General features: G+C 41.8%; 1 protein-coding gene across 5 annotated transcripts in view; it reads left to right on the top strand.

The window, feature by feature from the left end:
• The window catches only part of Fam135b (family with sequence similarity 135 member B), a 268,014-nt gene that overhangs the window by 207,728 nt on the left and 38,925 nt on the right, over positions 1-21,361 (top strand). For all 5 annotated transcript variants that reach the window (XM_021183960.2, XM_029469991.1, XM_021183959.2 and 2 more), the window contains 4 exons: positions 7,186-7,339; positions 10,050-10,099; positions 18,916-19,071; positions 19,810-19,883. In XM_021183960.2, the coding sequence (XP_021039619.1) occupies positions 7,186-7,339; positions 10,050-10,099; positions 18,916-19,071; positions 19,810-19,883 (434 nt within the window). The remainder of the gene's footprint in view (positions 1-7,185; positions 7,340-10,049; positions 10,100-18,915; positions 19,072-19,809; positions 19,884-21,361) is intronic.

The raw sequence follows: 21,361 nt of genomic DNA, 5'->3' as shown, positions 1-21,361 counted from the left end.
TTTTAATAGCTGAGTAGTACTCCATTGTGTAAATGTACCACATTTTTTGTATCCATTCCTCTGTTGAGGAGCATCTGGGTTCTTTCCAGCTTCTGGCTATTATAAATAAGGCTGCTATGAACATAGTGGAGCATGTGTCCTTCTTACCAGTTGGAACGTCTTCTGGATATATGCCCAGAAAAGGTATTGTGGGATCCTCCGGTAGTGGAGCAAGCCTTGAATCCCAGCAATGAGCCTTTCATGATACCTTCTTTTAGCCATTTGGTTGAGATAACTAGAGCAGAGAGCTGGGTATGCCAAATGTAAAATACCTAGAGTAGCAGATTCTTGAAGTCATAAAGATACTTGCATCCTAGAACTTCCTGGCTTTTCCTGAGTGTTGGGTAAAGTGGAGATCTGGTAGCAAATGCCAGAGGGAAAGAATCAAAAGTTACATAAGGAAGACTTATCAGCTGGTTTCTGTGCCTCTGTGAACCTGGCAAGGTGCCCAATAATAAGTATGCAATTCAAAGATCTGGATCCCAGCCTTTACTTAGATGGAGCAGTATATATTTGAGAGGTATGTTTGCAGCATAGAGGTGGGATCCAGAGCACACAAAATTGTTTGACTTTTGTATATTCTGGCAAGTAATAAATGTCATACAAAGTAAAACTTAACTAATATTAGATCAGTTAACTATTTGCCATTCCCTGTCACAATCCCCATTTCCTACCTCAGGAAATTGCCTCTCTGATACTAATGGGGACACTCTACATGGTTATTGAAGGGCTAATTCAGAAGGAGAGACCTATTTGCATTAGAGTCTGTGTTTAAACTGTAGCATATGGCTGCAAATTACCTATAGATCCCTGTTAAGTAGGCTATAGGTATTCAGTTTTTAGTGGGTTGATTGTTAGGCTTCACTGTTGGCAGACATGTTCATGAGTTCATCAGAGACTGTGGTCATGAATGTGTACAAGTACCATTTCAACAGGTAGGGCTTCAACATGTTACCTGAATGGCTTCCCTTACTCTCTAACAGCAGTCCTGTGGTGCCTGTCTTGTGTGTGATCCCTCTTTGTAGATGAAGTGCCTGCAATACTGAGATTAAAGGAACTCTGCCTAATGTTTCAGTAGCACTGAATCGAACCAAAAACCCGGACAATAAAGCTGTCCACTTTGTTGCCTTGACCAAGGACTCTATTTCACTTCAACTGACCTCTATGAATATTTTGCACTCATACAGGATTTAGTTCATCCACAGTAAGGCAGTGACAGCTGTCCTTTGGTGTGTATCTAATTGTGGACTGAGTCCAGTCCAGAGGATGTCACCATTTATGAGTTCATGTGCTCACTGGATGGATGTTCACTGTCCTGTTTACTGCTTCTTTCACTATTAAAGATTTCATTCCAGACTTTCAAAAGTTGGCTTCTAAGTGCTACTTCCTTATACTTCTCAGTACTTCATGCAGTTCTGATGGACAAGCATTGGCTTTTGAACACACACATGAGCTCCGTGGGCCTGCAGTGTTGGCTAATGTGATTTTCTATAATGTATTCACAATTTCAAAAAGTTACATCTTTCTGTAAATTAGGGACAATGGGGTTTATTTAAAAAAAATGCTCTCCAGCCACTTTTAAGGATGGCAGCTTAGGATAGCATTTAATCTCCTTACCCACCTCTGTAATGATAATTCAGCCTTATAAAGATTCGCCCAAAAATGTTTATGTCTTTCTTAAAACATCCATATGACATTGAGGCCTATTTTTAAAATTCAAATTTCATTATAATTGTCATGCCATATCTAGAAAACAGCAACTACTCCACTCTTCCTCATCCTTCAGCTCCCAAAGTCCTTTCCACTCCCTCTTCTAGAATTGCATGCAACACAGACGTCACATTTTTGGCCATGAGGTCTGTTCCCTAGTTGTGACTACCTCTGTAATGTGTACAACAACAACCAAAGCAAAGCAAAAAAAAAAAAAAAAAAAACCACAGCAGCAGGAGAGAGAGAGAGAGAGAGAGAGAGAGAGAGAGAGAGAGAGAGAGAGAGAGAGAGAGAGAGAGAGGAGAGGAGAGGAGAGGAGAGGGGAAAGGAGAAAGAGGAGAGAGGGGTGAGGGGTGAGGGGCAGGCAGGCAAAGAGAAAGGAGCAAGGACTTGGAGGTTGGAGGAAGATTAACTGGGATGAGATTGGTGGGGGTGAAGGGATAAGAGAGAAAATCAGAGTGGGTGTGTGAATGTAATAATAGCATAATGCATTTAAGTATTGGTACTATCAAGAATTAAAATTATAAAGTAGAAATCAATTTTAACAAATTTTAAGGATGCTTTACCCTCCTCATTAGTTTCTGGGTTACTTTCCAAAAGAAGACCATGGTGGTAAGAGGATGGAATTTTGAGGAGGAAGGACAGAAAAACAGATTTTTTCAGGACTGCCAGAAGCATTGTGACTACTGGATTTGATGCCTTTATAATCCTCTTTTCGCTTTTACTGCTGCTCAGTCACAGTAAATGGAGACACTGCAGGACTTACTGTTAATACCTCTGTTAAAGCAAGCAGACCTCTGTTGACCATCTGTTCTCTGATGGGTCTCTCTCTCTCTCTTTTCCTCTCTTACTCTTTTCCTCCACACCCCATCTGTGTGTGTGTGTGTGCCTTCTCAGAGAGCCCTTGCCTCAACATAGACTCAAAAGGCCATTTCAGTCACTAGAAAGCAGAGTGACTTTGGGTCCTTTAAATCATTGAGCCCCAGTCTTTTGATCTATGAAATGAAAATTGGTGCTCTTGTGACTTAGACTTAGTCTGATCAAAAAGATCTCCAAGACACAATGTTATAAAAGAAAGCCCCAAAATATTTGAGATCATACTTCACCTTATGGTCATGGCTCTATATGTTGTAAAATATACATTCATGTAGAAGCACGCATCTGTACATATGTGTTTTCTAAAAATATCTATGATAATTTTAGTGAACTCTGGAGAATTGCACATTATGTTTGGTTATACTAAATTTTATTTCTCCTCTTTCTATATCTGTACTCAATTTTTGAAAAGAGAAATGGGAATACCTACTTTTCTGTAATACTTGTTGGAAGTCAAATAAAGTCAATATAATAGAGCTGTCCTTAGGTTCATTAAACAGGATGTCCTACTGCTCCATGGTCCTGAGGAGTCTTACGCAATCCCTGATATATACAAGCTCTGCTAGTCTTTATTCAATCTTAATATGGTAAGAGAGATAACAAACTGAAAACAAAAGAGTGTTTCTGACAGCTAGGCAAATGGACACATTCTACTGGTCTGAATTTTATTGTAAAACTCTTGATTCATTTTTTTAAAAAAATATTCTTCAACAAAATCATTTTATTATACTGATATTCTTTGACAATATAAAAAACATAATTAAGGGTATATAGAATTTATACCAGGCAAGCAATAACTAGAACACTTACTTTTTCTGTGCAATATTAATGGCAATCCACTTAGCATTCTGTAAGTTCTTTCCAAGATGAATTACTTTTCACAAGTGTATGCCAAAGTTAAACCAGTACAGTGAGGAGAGGGGCTCACCTGAGGAAATCAGTGGTGATGTAATGGCTGAATATAGACTCAAGGGGAAGGACCAACCAACCTGGGCCAGTCTAGTCAATTCCATCCTCTTTAGCTCAATTTCACCCCATAGTCTAAGCTAGTTTGCACTGAGGAATTAAGACATCCTTTTCCTTGATTCTTAATTTCCATTATAGTTTTTAGACAATGCAATGTCCACATGATATTCTTAACTCTTTGAAAAGTCAATCAAAACATTTTAAGCCCCTTTTGCAAACCTTTGACAATTTAAGTTACTTTAAAATTTTTATTATTCTTGGAATGATTTCATTATGCTATCTTCTTAATTACCAATTTCATCTACCTTTTCCTACTCCACACTGCAATATGCCTATAAACTACTCTCAAGGTTCCCTGTCATCACTGTGTGAGGTTTCTTTTCAGTTCAAATTGAAAAGACCAGACAACATTGGAACACAACAGAGTGGATCTCAACCTTCCTAATGTTGTAACCCTTTATTACAGTTCTTCATGGTGCAGTGATTCCCCAGCCATAAATTATTTCATTGCTACTTCATAACTGTAATTTGCTACTGTTATGGTTTATAATATAAATATCTGATAGCAGATTATCTGCTATTGGACCTCCGTAAAAGCGTCATTTGACCTCCAAAGGTTCTCCACCCGTAGGTTGAGACCAGTGATAGAAGGCAAGGTTATAGAGCTCAGAAAATAAAGGCATTTGGAAGTAGATACTGTACCTGAAGGTGTTTGAATTCATATGAGATATATTGCCCAGGTGTTTCCTCAATCCTAAGTCAACCCTTCCATGTTGGGAATTTTGTAGCCAACTACTGATGGGTTTTCTAGAAAGACTTGCTTACCCAAGGTCTCATCCATTTCCCTAAGGTGGCTCATACTGAAGAGGGTTGATCCTATTAAATATTTCATACCCTTAGGAGATCATTCAGCTCACTTAGTTAGCAACAAGAACAGAGACCACATAGCTTTGAAAGGGTTCTCAAATTTATCCAGTAAACAACTCTAAGTCATTTCCTTCAGATGTTTTCCTTCTCTACCTACAGACCAAGCCAGTGCTCTCGTGCTCTCTCTCTCTCTCTCTCTCTTCCCCCTTCCTTCCTTTTTAACTTAATTTAATTTTATTTATTTACTTATTCACTTAACATCCTGCTTACTGCCCCCTCCCTCCCACAATCCTTCCCCACTCCCTCCCCTTTCCCTTTGGGTAGGTACATATTCCCCCCACCTTGGTACCCTCAAATCTCTGTGAGGCTAGGTGCTTCCTCTCTCACACACAAGGCAGCCCAGCTAGAAGAACGTATCCCACAGATAGGCAACATCTTTTGGAATAGCCACTGTTACAGTTGTTCAGGACCCACATAAAGGTCAAGCTGCATATCTGCTACATATGATAGAGGATGCCTAGGTCCACTTGATGTATATTTTTTCATTGGTCATTCAGACTCTGAGAGCCCCAAAGCTCTAGGTTAGTTGACTCTGTTGGTCTTCCTGTGGCGTTCCTATCCCCTGAGGGGCCTGCAATCCTTCCTCCGAGTCTTCCATGAGAATCCCAAGCTCTATCCTCTATTTGGCTGTGGGTTTCTTTATCTTGTCTGCTCACCTGCTGTGTGAAGTCTCTCAGAGGACAACATGCTCCTATCTGCAAGATTGTGAAAAGGCTAATACCTTTTTTGTTTGTTTGTTTGGTTTGGTTTTTAGAGATAGAGTTTCTCTGTTGCCTTGGCTGTACTGGATCTTGCTTTGTAGACTAGGCTGGCCTTGAACCCACAGAGACATGACTACCTCTGTCTCTTGAGTACACACCACCAAGTGCCATGTCTGGGTCCATATCCACACTGTGGCCATGGTCTCTGTTGAACACCCTGGCCCATATAACCGCCAATAGCCAGGCACATCACCATGGTTTGTGCTGAAACTTGAAGTCATGTTGATGTCTAAGGGCTGCACTGCCACTAGGGGCCTTATAGATGTGAGTGATTTGCAGTGACACCTGAAGCCATGTTGATGTCTATGTGGTCTGGGCTATCTCTGAGGGCCTTGTCTGGGTCTGTGGTCCTACTGTAGTCATGGCCATGTTTGTGGTCTGTACAAGGAAGCATGAGGAAGCCAATGATCAGTGCTCCTACTAATGGTAAAGAATAAGGAAGCTACTTTGGCAATGATGTTGATGACTGAGGATGTTCAATTGGGAAAGGGGGACATGGAAGGCTTCTGTGACCACAACATTACTATCACAAGCTCCCACCCCTAAAAAAATAGTATCAACCTAAACAGGATGAGGACTCTTAAAAAGGTGTGATAAAAATGTTGCAGAACAGCTTTCCACAGTTGAGGGCTGCCAGTGGGGATGCTCGAGGGGAAGGGCTCTGTTCTATTTAAGGGGCACGTGATATATCACAAATTAGACTTTTTCTTTTTCTTTTGCTTGGGGAGGAGGTCACAAGGGCAGAGGGTTGAGCTGCGAAGACATGAGAGGACTGGGAAGTGCGTGTGATTTGGGGGTATGATATGAAATTCTCAATGGAGCAATGAAAATCTTATGTTTTTGAGATAGAATCAAACAGAGACTACATGAGATAGGATACTGCCATAATCACCAACCATTCAGACCCACACACTGAAGTGTCCTTCCTCCCAGCTGAATCTACCCCCTAGATTCAGGCCAGGCAGCAGCAGAGAACCATGAAGAGCCAGTGCTTGCTACCATGTGACCAAGGGGGAAGTAGATGAATATGCAGGTTTGTAACACCACTACATATTCCTACCACTCTTCCATATTTCTAAATTTCCAGAATCCACAACCTGCCTCATGATTCCTTTCTCTGCTCTTAGAACATATTTCTCTTTTAATTTGCTCTGGGATATCTTTCTCTCTTAGGTTGGGGAGGGGACAAACTGTATTATTAAAGATGCACAAAACTGTCTTGTTTATACTTTTACTCCACTGAGTCCACTGTGGACTTAAGCATTTTCTCTTTGTTGCACAAACCTCATTGTCTTTCTACCAGTTCTGTAGCCTCAAACAAATCTCACTGTGTAGAGCATTCTGATACTGTGCTCATATATGAGTTCAGATTGGGCACATAGCACTAAGCACCCAACTGCATGCCTCCTTACTATTTTATTTATGATACTTTTATCTTCCTTTTGTAGCACAATCTGCTGCTCACAAGATAGTCTTTCTAATCTTCCCCCCCACACACATAAAAGATTCTACTTCTTTTGTCCCCTTAATACTTCTTCTACAGTACATTCTATAAGAACAAGGGAAAGTGACTTCTAAGTGGACAGCAGTCACTGATGACAAACCTTGGTGGGGGCATTGACAGCCGTATCTGCTTCTGATTTATTGTTTTCTACAATTGTTTTTAATATTGCAACTATTGATATCTTAACTTGAACATGGTACAACAGTGGCATGGCATGACCATGGTTTTTCCTTTTGCGGGGGATACAGAAGACACTTGGACAACTTTCTTCCTGGAGTCTTCCTACTTCTATGAATTAGACCTGAAGCTCAAAATATTATGTGATTGTCAAGTGGAGGAGAGGTGCTCTGTGATTCCAGGTTAAGGCATAAATTCCTCAGCTTTGTTCCTCTGTCTCTTTAGGGAAGCTTCTATGTTCCCTCAGAGAACTGCATACAACATGCACACAAGTGGCACCGGGATCTCTGTCTACTGCTCCTTCATGCCTATCAGGGCCTCCGACTCTATTTCCTGGTCATCATGAGAGACATTCCTGAGCTGCCCACCATGGAGCTGGGTAAGGGGATAGGAGCAGAGAAGTCTCCTTCTGGAAGCTGACATTCCTTGTTGGAGTAGGGATGGAGAAAAGGGGGTATGTTTTCGCAAAGGTCATGGTGAAAATGTGATTGGTCATTGAAACTGTTCTGGGATCTATCTCATTGTATTAAGAGAGACTCTTTGGAAGGACAAACTGATTGAGAATATATATGAGTACTCCAAGACACTCACTCATTCATTTCTGTATCAAATATTTCTTAAAACACTTACCATATACCTGGCATCCTATCTAATAATGTTCAGCTGCTTTTGTTAGAAATAATCTTGGTGTCACACAAAGGGGCACACAAACAAAGCCAAAGTATCTTCAAAAAGCAATTATTTTTGCAAAAAGGTTGTGCCAGAATCCAAACTGGGCTAGTAGCACCCCAGGACTACCATGGCTCCATATTTCATCACTGTAATAGGTAGGGTATGAATCTTGCATTATTGGTGAAAGCTAAACTTCATAACCTAAAGTGATTGTCCAAGTAAAGAGGAAGGATCTTGAGTCCTTCAGTCTTTTCCAGGCCATCAACTACCATTGATTAAAATACACACACAAACACACACACACACACACACACATTCACCACCACCTCTCTCTCTTTCTCTGTTTCTCTCTCTCTCTCTCTCTCTGTGTCTCTCTCTCACACACACCCCTCCTCTCTCTTTTTCTAGAATAATTTGCAAGTTTAAAGTCTTTTCCAATTAATATATTATAGAATTACTACTAATAATCATAAAAGAACACTCTTATCTACAGAAAGGAATCATGCATATACATATATGAACACACATCATAATTTGTATCTATTATATTTGTGCATATATAATTTTCCTTTTTCTATTCTATAAAGAACTTAAGAACCTGTAATGACATGCCAAGTTTGGTTATGGGGACAAATACATGTTTTTCAAAACTAAATATCATGGAGATAAATGAGCCTAAATCCCTCTTGGGTGATAAATAAGGGAAGTAAAAAATGAGAAGTAAAATTACTACATATAGCAGTATGTAGCCATGACCTAAGTGTGGAGATTCTGCACCGACTGTCTGGAGTAGAGAGCTTCAATCCTCAACTCTATCAAAGCATAGCGTATACTGAGATTCCTCTCAAAGTCCTCTGGACCAGAGGCTCAACCCAGAGCCCAGGATTCAAGGATAAGGCACATTTCAGTGTCTGAATCGTGCTGAATGCACATCCTCTGCCTTTTCTTCTGGATAACTTCTGTGAGAACCATATCACTGGTAATGACTGTGGCATTGTATTATAAGCAGGCTGCATGACAATGTTATATTTACAAGTTGTTCTTTACCATCAGACTCTGGGGTCTGTGAGAGCTGTTTACCCCTCAGATTTCTTATCATCTGTCTCTAGTCTGAAGAGCTTGCACTGGATTTTAAAGCCTCTTGATGTTTAGTTTCATCAGCTATGACAGCTGGTCAAGCCTGTGGCCAAACTTTGAATCAAGTACTTTTTGACTTGGATTTTTTTTTTTTTTTCGGAAGCCAATCTTCCACAGGTTGTAAAGAAATATACTGGAGACTCAGGCTGTGACCCTTTAGTAGAGCGTTTTTTTTGGCATACATTAAACCCAAGATTGGACCTACAGCTTCACAAAAACAAAATAAAATACAGTACAGAATCAGAGCCCAGTTATATTGCTCCAAAGAAAACAAATTTTATTCAGCAGCATTTAGCAACAGAACCTTTTGTTACTTAAAAAAAACAAAGTTTATTTACTGAAATATTTTCAACATATTTTTGTTGAACATCTTCTAGACACTGGCCATTGTGCTGGACACATAGGGTATAGTCCTGTTCAAGGAAAATAAAGTCTATGATACTTGTGGGTCATGGACCAAAGTTCACTGACCAGATAAAGGGTCAGCAGGACACAGACATGCTAAGAGATTGTTCACATTGCTCTATGCAGTATAACTGCATGCAAATGACTCACTTTGGCACTGGAGAGCTAGGAGAGAGTTCCAAAACTATCAAAACTCTGGCCATAAAATCACAAATAGCTGGAGACCACTGGTTCAAGCTGACAAGCTGGTGCATAGCAAGTTGTACCATGTGTAGCCTGGATGGTTATGATGCCACTTATTGTCATTTTCTCTGCAGCTTACAGCATACTCAATTTTGCCATTCCTCTTTCTTGAGTTTCTGACTTTTGGCTCCAAGATGGAGACACAAATCTGTGTTCTCTATCTGTGAGACATTGTATATGTTTCTCTCTCTCTCTCTCTCTCTCTCTCTCTCTCTCTCTCTCTCTCTCTCTCTGCACGTGTGTGTGTGTGTGTGTGTGTGTGTGTGTGTGTGTTTGCACGCAGGCAATGTGTGCACAGGCACATGCACACACATATGCATCTGAAAACACATAAATAAATGTAGACTCATTTTGGGCACACAAATTACCAGAGACACTAAGGGGTCAGTTGTACCTTATAATTCCACTCAAAAATCCACTATGGGTTTCCTCTTGCATTTAGTCCATGATCCCAAATAAGGTTGATTCTCTTCAAAGTCTGATTAGGAGAGTCGTTTGGAGTTGCCCTTGTTTCTCTCTCTCTCTCTGACTTTCATATTTAGAGCACAAAATCCAGGCCTTTCTCTTTAGTTAGCAAGTACAGCATTTAAGTGGGCTCTGTTTAATTATGTGGTCTTTTTCTTCCTTCCCAGAGGCTCTTGCTGTTGAAGAAACACTTTCTCAGCTGTGCTCAGAGTTACAGGTAATTACAGTGCAGACCCCGAGTCTGAACAGATGGAAGTACTTACAGTGCGGGACCAAGCTGGTTTTGCTGGCCACACAGCATGTCAGTCACTGAAGCCACACTTTTCCCTAAAGGGAATAAGTTAATTCACAGGTACTAATGTGTAAGGATAAGGGATGGGTCTGGCCACAAATCTGCCTATCTGAGGAAAGGGCCAAGAGCATAAGCAAAGAGGCCAAACTAGGAAAATGATTGGCAACAAGGAAAACTAATCATGATTTGAACATCTGCAAGTAGGGTCATGGTTTGTTCCCAGGCAGCAGGTTCATTAATGGCAGCATTAACATTGTATGTGGGTGGAGTCAACAGATGTCAAAAGGTCATGCAGCGAACACTGTGCACACTCAACTGAAGGGGTTTGTGCTTTCAACCCTTTCGAGCAAGACAAAGCTATCTTCAGATTCCCAAAAACTTAATCATCCCAAATGGACCATAGGTCAGGGCATTGTGGGGACTGAAGGTGGTGATGAGTGTGTTAGCTCATTGTGTACTCTTAACATTTTATCCTTGGATTTTAGGCTTTGGCTAGGCGTGGAGAAGGACAGAAGAAACTTGAAACAGGGAAAAAAATAACTTTATATTGAGGATTTGTTTTCAGCCTTGTAAAGCAAACAATAGTTTGCATGTGCAGCAGAATGACTGCACGTCTGTTTAGTCACCTGCTGGGACTTACAATGCCTTGGTCACTTGCCTTGGTAGAGTGGAGCAGCCATACTTCTGAAATGAGGGTGGGGATCACTGCCATTTCAAAAGGAGAAGAGTTTAGTTTTGCAAGGAAGTTGGTTAGCTTGGTGAGTGATGCAGCTCTTCGTTGCTGGAAGCCTACCTCAGAACAAACCTTTATGCCAGTGGTGACAAGTTGTTGAATCTTTATGAATCTTGGTTTTTCCATCTGTGAAGAAGGAACAGTGGCTGGGATGTGGCTCAGTGAATAAGGCGCTTGATGCCCAACCATGAAGAAGATACTTCAGATCTTTAGAATTAACCTGAAAGAATGGAAAGGCCAACCTGGTGGCTGCCTATAATAAATGGGATCCTAAGGACAAGGTGACTCAATAGACTAGTCAGAATTGTCATGCTCAGGGTTCAGGAAGAGATGCTGCCTCAAGAAATGAAGTGGAGAGCCAGTGAGAAAGGTACTTAGAGTCAACTTTGGGTTTTCATAAGCAAAACCATACATGGGCACCTGTGCACATGTGCACCTACACACATGCCAACAAGTAAACACCACAGACACAGACAGAGATCAAGCACATCTGGTTTTCTTTGACCTCTCGTTCTTACAGCTACAAACGCAGTATGGGCCTGCCAGATACTGGCTGATATTTATTGTGCATTGCCACACTGATATTTAGTGTGTAGAGGCCAGCCGTGAGCACTTGGAGAGAGAGAGGAGGGAAGGAAATGGGAGGGAGGAAGGGGCAAGGGCACAGAACAGAAGCAAGAAGGGAAGAGCAAGAGGAAAGTCATCATTTAATTTTCTGGAAGACAAGTCTTCTATGTTCTGTGGAGGAGGGAGTGGGGATCAGTCACAGAGTGATCTTTATCAGGGATACAGGAAGAAGGCACCAGTCTCCATGTGGCAGAATCTTTCACTCCCCAGCCTGAAGCTACCCTAGGAAACAAACCTTTTGACCAGAAATAGTAGAGTTTCCACCTAGGCACATGGGGCCTGGTGCAGACAGTGAATGCAAACAATGCCAACCACATTATTTTTGCCACAATTACCATGAGGATTTGGCTGGGCATTGTCTTCTTCCCTAACTAATTTCTAATAGTGTAGGACTCCTTGGCAGGTGCTGTGGTCAACCGGCCAACCACCCCTTTTCTCTTTGGTGTCTTCATGAGTGTCTCCTTCGGAACTATGGCACCCCTAACCAGGCGAAATTTGATTCAATTCAGTCAGCAGTTTTAAGTTCCCATCAATTATGAGCACCTAGGTCAGTTCTGGGGATGCAGTGGTGATACCTTCCCATGGAGCACAAAGTTAAGGAAGGAGTCTAGTCCCTCTTGGGCTCTCACTGTTAAAACTGCACACAAATGTAGTAGTGTCTGGGCAGGGCTAATTCAAACAGCAGCAGGAGCCCAAATAGTGTGTCAATAATTCTTTTCAGGAGCAAGCAAGATTTTAGCAGGCTCTAACGAGGAGTCTACTTTCAAATCAAGGACTGAGAGAAGACCACAGCCTTGTGGTGTTGCACTAGGCTAGTGATAGAAATCTAAACTGGGAGGGTCTTTCATGCAGGATACTGGGGGTAGCAGAAGCCTGAGCCCTGTGAGGACAAGGGTAACTGAGGAACCAGAGAGCAAGCTGAGGCTCCTAATCAAGAAACCTGAATGTCTTATTCACATGTGGCCTGGATGAGTTCTCCACGTCACTAGGAGCCATGAAGTAGAAGGACGATACATCCTTTGGAGCATGTGATGAAGAATGAATTTCCAACATATATATGTGAGAAATCTTCTCATCTCCATCCATTCTATGATATGGAGAAAGGGTGCATAAATAGGACATCTAACTTCATGCCCAACCAGTTAGTTTCTAAGGTGTCTCCCTAGAGTCAGCATCAGGTCCTACAAGTTAAATGCTCAGTCTTTCTCTCCTTCAGAAGTAGTTCCTGGAACTATCCTAATTTGACCAACAGCTATGAGCTAGAAATTTATAATCATATATTTTCAAGTTAGATGATCACATTTAATGGCTTATAAAATTCAGGGAACACTTTTCTAAACATCACCAGTCTATTATAAGAATAGTACAAAGGGCATGTATGAATAGCTAGATGAAGGATGCATAGGTCAAGGTTGGAAAAGTCGGCCGAGAGTGGAGCTTCTTTTAGTTGAGCTAGGCCAACTCTAGGGGTACATTCACTCTTTTGGGAGCTCTCCAGTCCCTGAATTTGAAGTTTCTATGCATTAGAAGCAGATCTGGGATCCCAAGGAAGTTATCACTTGGTCCAACTTATTCCAGCATGGCAAAACTTTCCACTTCTGAGGGAGGGAGGGTTCATATCCATAACACATCAAGCAGGGAAGCACATGCAGTGGGGCCCTATTGCTTTTTTCTCCTTATGTGAATGGGCCATCTTTCTCACTGAGTGGTCAGAACTTGACCTCAATTTTACAGGGCTGCATAAGTCAAACCAGAGTGCTGGCAGACAAAGTACAGTTTTGTGGAGACCATGAAACCATGAATACAGATTTTGATTCCAAGAAGTGCTGGCCCTGGCAGAATTTGGATTTCTGCCAAATCACTTCTTCACAATTTTAAACGAAATTTGTTTTATGTAGCCCTTTGATAGTAAAGACAGTACTAATTTCCCACCCTTGGAAGTGCCAGTAAAGAAACATGATTGATCAGTTCCTGGGCATTGGTAATTCATTCTACCTCCAACACTTCTCCCTCTCTTGATATCTAGGAACAGCATCCATTTCCGAACCATCCGCTGATTTTCCTGGCAGCAGCCTCTAGTGTGTATCTGGCGAGGGATCAGTATAAGATCACGTCATGTGTTAGTTAGAAAAGATTTAATAAGAAAAGTCACACAGGCTGTGAGTTTGCAAGGAGTTGAGGTGCTCCTCACCAGGAACTCAAGGCTGAAATGCACCTGTGATCTACAGGGGAAACCTGAGTTGGAAAACCTGACAATGGTTTTATCCATAGTTACAACAGTGAGGTTCCCAGGGCAACCTCCTTACAGCATCCAGGGGACAGTAAAGGAAGTGCTCACACACATTCAGAGTAACAGGTGGATACAAAGATGTGGTGCCTCCTTAAAGTTTCTGAGCCACTTGCAGCCATTGGATGAGATTACTAAACCTGACAAGGGGCAGTGGCAGCCTCTGCTGGATAGTAGTGAATGCTGTGACCCTAGCCCCTGGGACACCTTCAGATTTGACAATTTGTCACCTCTGGTGACTGCAGTGATTTATGTGAGAGATTTGAAGGACAGCGCTGTCAATAACTTTATCAGCCATATTTCCCAAGAGACCTACTATTCACCCCAGCCCTTGCAGCAGAGTTCAGACTCTGTGGGAAGGCTTTCTTGATTTTACTGTTTTTATTCTCTGATAACCTCATATGTGTATATAATCAATGGTGTTTATTTTAACTCTCTACTACCCTCTTTCATGTCTCCTCCTTCTCTGGCTAAAACCCTTCTTTTCAAGTTCCCCTTCTACTTTCATTTCCCTGTGTGTATGTGTGTGTTTGTGTGTTTATGGATGTGTGTGTCCCATTGAATTCTTTAGTTCTCCTGATGCTACAGCAATTTTCTAACCATGTTTTCTTGTAGAATCTTACTGTGTAAGAAATGCTGAGAGGTAATAGGGTGCAAGGTACTAAGAGTGAAGAGGGTGGTCTTATTCTGCTCTTTACCCTTGCTCTTAATGGATGGACTGGCCTGAGGATTGAATGGTAAATATACAGCTGGGTCCAAATCACAGAGCTGGAATTTGATTAGAGATGAGACAGTGCCACCTCCTGGTAAGTGGTGAGCATCAGCGAATGTGCTCATCTCAAGCACTGCTACTGTGGATGAAGAGCTGCAAGGTTCCTATGACGATGGAACTCTAGCATCAGAGTGCTCTAGGGGTGTCTTTTACTTAGTGTGAGAAACTTACAAATTAAAACAACAACAATAACAAACTTGTCATATGATTGCCACTCGGATTTCCCCTCTTTACAATAAGGGAAGAGATCACCCAGCACTTGCAGCCCAGTGAGAAACTGCTTTGTTCTGAGACAAATCAGACTCTACCCACATGGCCAGTGCAAACATTAGGGAGGATGGGCAAAAGGTAGAAGAGCATGGAGGAGTGGAGGTCATGGCTCTGTCTGGGAAGTTCAAATGTCCTCAGGAACAGGGTGGAGGCTGTCAGACGCCTGGGAGGGAAGAGTGCTCCTCCAGGCAAAGGTGAGAACAGTGTGAAGCACAGGTCACACATGCATGCTAACCTGTGCATATGTATCGACTAACTGCAGCAGGGACATCGTGAGATGCAAATATAAATGATAGACTAGAAGTCTGGGTGGGGAGATGCTGAGGGTCCTCCCTGAATAAATCAATCAAGCAGTATAGTGTGCCTCTTACCAAGGCACTGACAGGTCTCCCAACACTCGCTGAGTGGCACTGGAAAGTAAGCTTCCTCCTTAGGGCTGCCTTTGATTTTTAGCATAGCAATGTAAGATTTTTCTAATTTATAAAAGATTGTCTTGTTTTCATCCCCCATGAACTTTTGGGAACCATTCAACTATTTACTAGTTGTTCCCGGAACCACCCCCTTTCTATTGAGAAAAATCAAAATTAAGGGACTTAGCGAGAATGGGAAAGATGAGTTTTGTTTTGGTCAACTTTGTTGTCAGAGGGCAATCTTATCTGCTTTTCCTGCTAACCTAGTAAATTACCCTCATCAAGAGCAACTCAAAGGAAAAAGTGTTTATTTTGGCCCACATCGTCACAATAAAGCCTTGAAATCAAGCAGAAGGCAATGAATGCTGGATAGGAATTTCCTGTATCCCTTTGAACATTCCAGGATCCTAAGCCCACATAATGGTGCTGCCCACAGTAGGTGGGCTGTCTTTCTACCTCCGTTTGCAAAATCAAGATAATTCCAGACAAGGCTATACAGAGGCCAGTATCCCAGGTGATTCTAGAGCTCACCAAGTTGCCAATTGAAATTAGCTATCCCAGAGGGTCCGGAAATTTCTTGCTTCAAGCTAGGAAGCAACATTAGATAGTTGATGGCCTGAAAGGATGCCCTGATTCAGACGGGCCAGATGAGACAGATGACTTCTCATGCCCCTGATATAGAGGAGCTAACCTTGAGTTAAAGGAGACAGAGGTGATGGTAGTGCCTCAGAACGGCCTCTTTCACAAACAAGCAGGAATGCACACATGCATACACACACACACACACACACACACACACACACACACCATTCCATTCACTTTCTGGCTTCCCACAATGTAGCTTACCTTGCAGCACAAAATAAGCAAGGAATAAACAAAAGGAGCAAAGGAGTGTTTGTGGTTCGAGTCCAGTTAGGCAAGGTTCTTGGTAGTGGTCAAGGGAGGTAGTTGAGCCTAGCTTCAGAGAATATACCTGTGAAAGCAGTGGGCCAAGATTGCTGGCTTACCAGCAGGTAAGGCCCATTCCTCACCTGCTGCAAAAAGCCATCCACACCTGTCAGGTGTAGTTATACAGGGCCATGTGTTTTTAATGATAGGAAAGTCCTCCTGTGGCTTAATTAGAAACCTCTGTAACCTCAGATGAAGCTGTTTCTATAATCAACTAAGGAGGGAATAATTTTCCTAAAGACTTACTTAATAAATATCTTTCTTTTTCCCTCGTCTCCTCTGGTAGTTGAACTCAGAACTCATGCTGTGCTTGCCAGTGCCACTCCTGTGGAGGAGGTGCTTGGAAGGCAGGAGCAGAAGCCCACAAAGGCAGGGCTACATGATTAAGGCATGTGGGATCACTCAAGGATGTGAATCCACCTGTCTTTTTACTAAAGGGTTGCTGATTTCACATTATCAATTACTTACTGTGCTGGAAGTAAGGATGCTGAGACGTTAAACTCAAAATGCAGACAAATTGGAACAGTAGTGATAAAGCAAGACACAGGTGGTTGAAGGCTCATGAATAAGGTCTGATGGTCCAGGGAACCTTTTCAAGAAGAAGCCAAAAGAGAGGGATGAACCTTAGACTGATAGCATAGAGCAGTGTTGCCATAAATAAGGTAAAATAGAATTGATTCCCTAGTCATCCCCTGGTTGATGACAGAGCATGCCAAAGGGATGGAGACGGCATTCCAAAGGGAAGATGCTTTCTGACAATTGGTTGCAAATAGACAGGTCTATGTAATGCCGCTATAGGTAGTTCAGCCCAGCTGAGACAAAGATTGTAAATTGGGTAAGAGGCAAGGTAACCTTGGGTAAGGTGGGGAAGATTTCCAGGGGCAAAATAGTGCTGAGTGTTGATACAGTAGATTGGCTGTCATTAGTATAGATTCTGGTCAAATAATGTAAATATGAGCTACTTGGATTGCATTGAAAAGCTCTACTTTCTAGTCTGGAGCTTTCTCAGTGATACATCCTGTCTCCCAGGAAAATTCCCCTGCACCATTCCTTCTCTGTCTGACCATTCATGATGCTATATGGATCTCAGCTGTAAATGGTCATCAAAGGGAATATGCACCTCTTAGAGGATGTTGTGTTTAACTGGAGCTTTGCATCTGGAAGCCACTCATAATAATAAAGCAGGAAATTCCAAGTTCTAAGAGCTTCGCTGTACAGCAAACATCTCCTCTCTCTTATTCTTAGATACACCCCTTCACCTGCTCTGCTTTCATCCAGAATCAAGCCACCACCAGTTAAATAAGAACAATGACTGTGTCTGGATACAGTTGTTTCCTTTCTGTATTTAGTGAAGCAACTGAGGCACAGGATAAAGGAGGGAAAGAGACTGGCCTTGATTGGCTTTGGCTTTGTGATGACTATACAACTTGTATGGGTATTTACCCCTGTCTGCCACTTTAGCTTAACACATGCCCTTTTTTGTTGAACATATTCTTGGGACAAGGAAAAGGCTTTCTTATTGCTTTGCTGTGTATTGATGAGGCCTGGGGCTCAGTGGGTGGGTTTCTTGTTACTCCTCATCGGAGCATTCTACTCATTTTCCCACAAGTAAAGTTGCACCCTTATTCCCCAGTTAGCTGTCCAACATGTACTTCTCCAAAGTCTTCAGGCCCACTGTAGTCTGACTGGCTCACCTTGTGATTAAGGCATGCTGGAATCCTCCTTAAGAAGTGGGAAGCGATGATTAAGAAGATAATGATGGGTCAAAGTCACTGAAAGCCTGCCTAGTGACTTGGCTAATTAAGTATTCTGGGGTTATGAGAACTACATTATCTCTGGAGATATTCTTAGATACCTGCTGAGGTAGAGCATGCGTTTTCCTAGTTAGATAGTACTTCAGTTAAATCCTGGCTGGGTGAGATTTTGAATGCTCTATTTGTTCACTGTCAGTTTACTTTCTGTGAAAGGATGGCTCTAATTTTCTAACAAAAAGATGATTGTATGGGTTGAATGTGAAGCATGTATAAAATTTCTAGTCCTCCACCTGGCAAATGATCAGTAATGGTAAGTGGAGCAACTGTGCTTATAAGGCACTGAGTTCAGAGTTTAATCAAATACAGAGTAGATTCTAGCACTGAGATCTCTGCTAAGTGTGTGGGTCTGAGGGAGGCTGATTCTCCTTTAGTGCAGCAGTGGAAAGGCCATGAAGAAGGAATCCCAGACTTGGATGCTAATATTTGGGAAAACTGGCTTCTGAGGTGGTGAAATTAGAAGTTGAGGTAGAGAGGTAAAAATGGGTAGCAACTGCATATAAAACATGAGAAGATATATTAGACACAGCATTTCTGGAAATATAGAAATAAGTTTCACTTGAAACAGGCATGAAGTGGGTATAGATACTGGCTTATCTTGTATGAGACCATAGGATCTGAATGTTAATCCATACACAGAAACTGCCAAACAGCTTATTCTTCTAGTTACTGCCTCTCTTATCTCCAGCATTCAAAAGGACAGGATTTCACAGGTATATATAATGTACATGAGACATATGCTACAATACTAGTATATAATGATGTGATATAAAAGCATGTTGTGTGAATGGATAGAACAAAGCATTTGGTAAAGCTCCCATGAGGAGGACTGGAGCATCCCAATAGAGATGGGTCTTTGGATGACATCTTTTTACCCCTCCAGATGCTGAACAACCCAGAGAAGATAGCAGAGCAGATCAGCAAGGATCTTGCCTGGCTGGCTTCACATCTGATGGCTCTGTGGACCCAATTCCTGGACACAGTAACCCTGCACTCCCAAGTGACCACTTATCTCACCCAGGAGCATCACACTTTGAGGGTAAATTGTAAAATGCTGCAAACTCTCTGACTGCATGCTTTTTATACTTAAGGAGAAGCTTGCAAAAGTTGGTTCATTGAGAGGAACAGGATTGGGCATGGCACTGATCTGTGTATTTCAACAAAGGTCTCACTCTACTGAGAATGAGCATGGTGACATCAAACAACTCACTTAGCTAATCAGTACTATGCTGTCATTTGTAAAACATCTCCCTTGTCTATGTCTGATGATAGCGGAACTTATAAATTTGACTATTACAGGTGTCTCAAAATACTTAAGAAAGAATATTTTCAGATGCAAAGTGTTGCCCTCATTCTAGCTATATATGTATGCAGCAATATGGATCTTCTCACTTTGGGCAAGAGAAATATGGGTCTGAGAATCAGAGTCCATGAAGCACATAGCAAATGCTACTGACTTTAGGAGTTCTTTACACTGTACATTTATTTATATTGCCAGCTTGGAGGCATTGCATAGTCTATTAGATAGACTAAAACTTAAATACAAAAATAAGCAGGACAGGACTGAGTTTATAAACGCATACTGTATTGTTTGGGCTACAAGCTATAAAGACGTCTAAGCAGCTGTGAAGGGTGGTAAGCCTCTTGTTTCAGGCCTCTGTGCAGGTACAGCTTTGTCTCCATTAAAATGTGACACTTAATCTCCAGACTCTCAAGATTAGAAAATGCAGGTCATATACACTTGAAGAATTAAGCTGTTTATATTGTCATCCCTCAGGTCCGAAGGTTTTCTGAAGCTTTCTTTTATATGGAGCACCAAAAACTTGCAGTCTTGACCTTTCAGGAAAACCTGTGAGTAATAAATTGCACACCCACTTCACCCTGTGAAAGTGGCCACCCAAGGCATTCAGCTCTCTTTCTTTGTTCCAACTTCCCTTTCCTTTGGTCTCCTGCTGTGAAACAGACACTTTGCTTCCCTCTGCACACTCTGTCTACAATTCTGTGCAGGCAAAGACAGTGTTCACGCTGGGGAGGTGGGAGCTGCAGGTGGCAGGGAAGGGCAATTGCCAAAGGTTTCTTTTGTTCCATACCATTATGGTTCTATAGAGAAAAATTATAAGATTTTCTAAGTCTCTGCAGACATCTGTGCAGAGTCTTCTGCAGAATGAATGGAAGCAGGTGGTGTGGCCACAGACTATGTCAGAAAAGCCCTATGATGCAGCAGCTAAAGCATATATTTATCATAAAGCCCATGGTCTCTAATCAGGACTGATGCCTTTCTAGAAAAAAAACCTGCCTTCTGGAAAGAACTGAGAAGTACTCCAGAAAGTTAGAGGGGTGGTGGGATGTGAGGTTTCTTAGGTACCCCTAGGGAAGATAGGCAGAGGCCCCACTGAGATCTTTTAGCCACCAGTATTTTATGTTGAGCAATCTGTTCATCTAAGGAATAATCAAGTTTGGGAGGCCACATTGCATCTGTCAGAAGACACTCATGGAATATTTGTGTTGCATATGACAGACCTGTAATTCTTTCATTTTTGTCATGTAACCCTGGAATTTCCGCAGGTTTCATTCTGTATGCAGACAGCAACATTTAATGTTTGCTTTTTGGGATCTGAAAGTGAGTAGGACAGCAAGAAAAATACACCTGCTTGTGAAAATTGCTTGTTCTGACATCACTGGAATCTTCTATAGGCACATCAACTCATTCATTCATTCATTTCAGCTTCAGGCTAGAACTGACTAAAACTAGTCAGTTCCTAAAACTAGTACTAGGAAAAGAAATCTGTCAATATTAAAAATAACCTTGAAGCCTCTGAGCAAAGTACAGAAATACAGAGCTATAGGGGTAAAAGCATTCCTGCCTGTCTCAACAAAACAAGAAACTTGGAGTTTGTATTACATGTGAACCATGTTTCTCAAGGACTGTAAACACAGGTTGAAGGAGAGAGAGAGAGAGAGAGAGAGAGAGAGAGAGAGAGAGAGAGAGAGAGAGAGAGAATCAGTTAAGAGCACTGACTGCTCCTCCACAGGTCCTAAATTCAATTTTGAGCAACCACATGGTGGTTCACAACCATCTGTAATGGGATCTGGACACCCTCTTCTGGTGTGTCTGAAGACAGTTACAATCTATGCACAAACAAACAAACAAACAAACAAAAAACAAAAAACAAAAACAAACAAACAAAAACCCCTCAAATAAAAACCATTGCTTGCTAGAGAGAGAGAGAGAGAGAGAGAGAGAGAGAGAGAGAGAGAAAGGAAAGAGAGAGAGAGAGAAAGAAAGAAAGAAAGGAAGGAAGGAAGGAAGGAAGGAAGGAAGAAAGAAA

The sequence above is a fragment of the Mus caroli genome, chromosome 15, assembly GCF_900094665.2.
Source record: "Mus caroli chromosome 15, CAROLI_EIJ_v1.1, whole genome shotgun sequence".
Taxonomy (NCBI): Eukaryota; Metazoa; Chordata; class Mammalia; order Rodentia; family Muridae; genus Mus; species Mus caroli.
The sequence above is the reverse complement of the archived record's forward strand: the minus strand, read 5'-3'. Positions and strand labels throughout refer to the sequence as shown.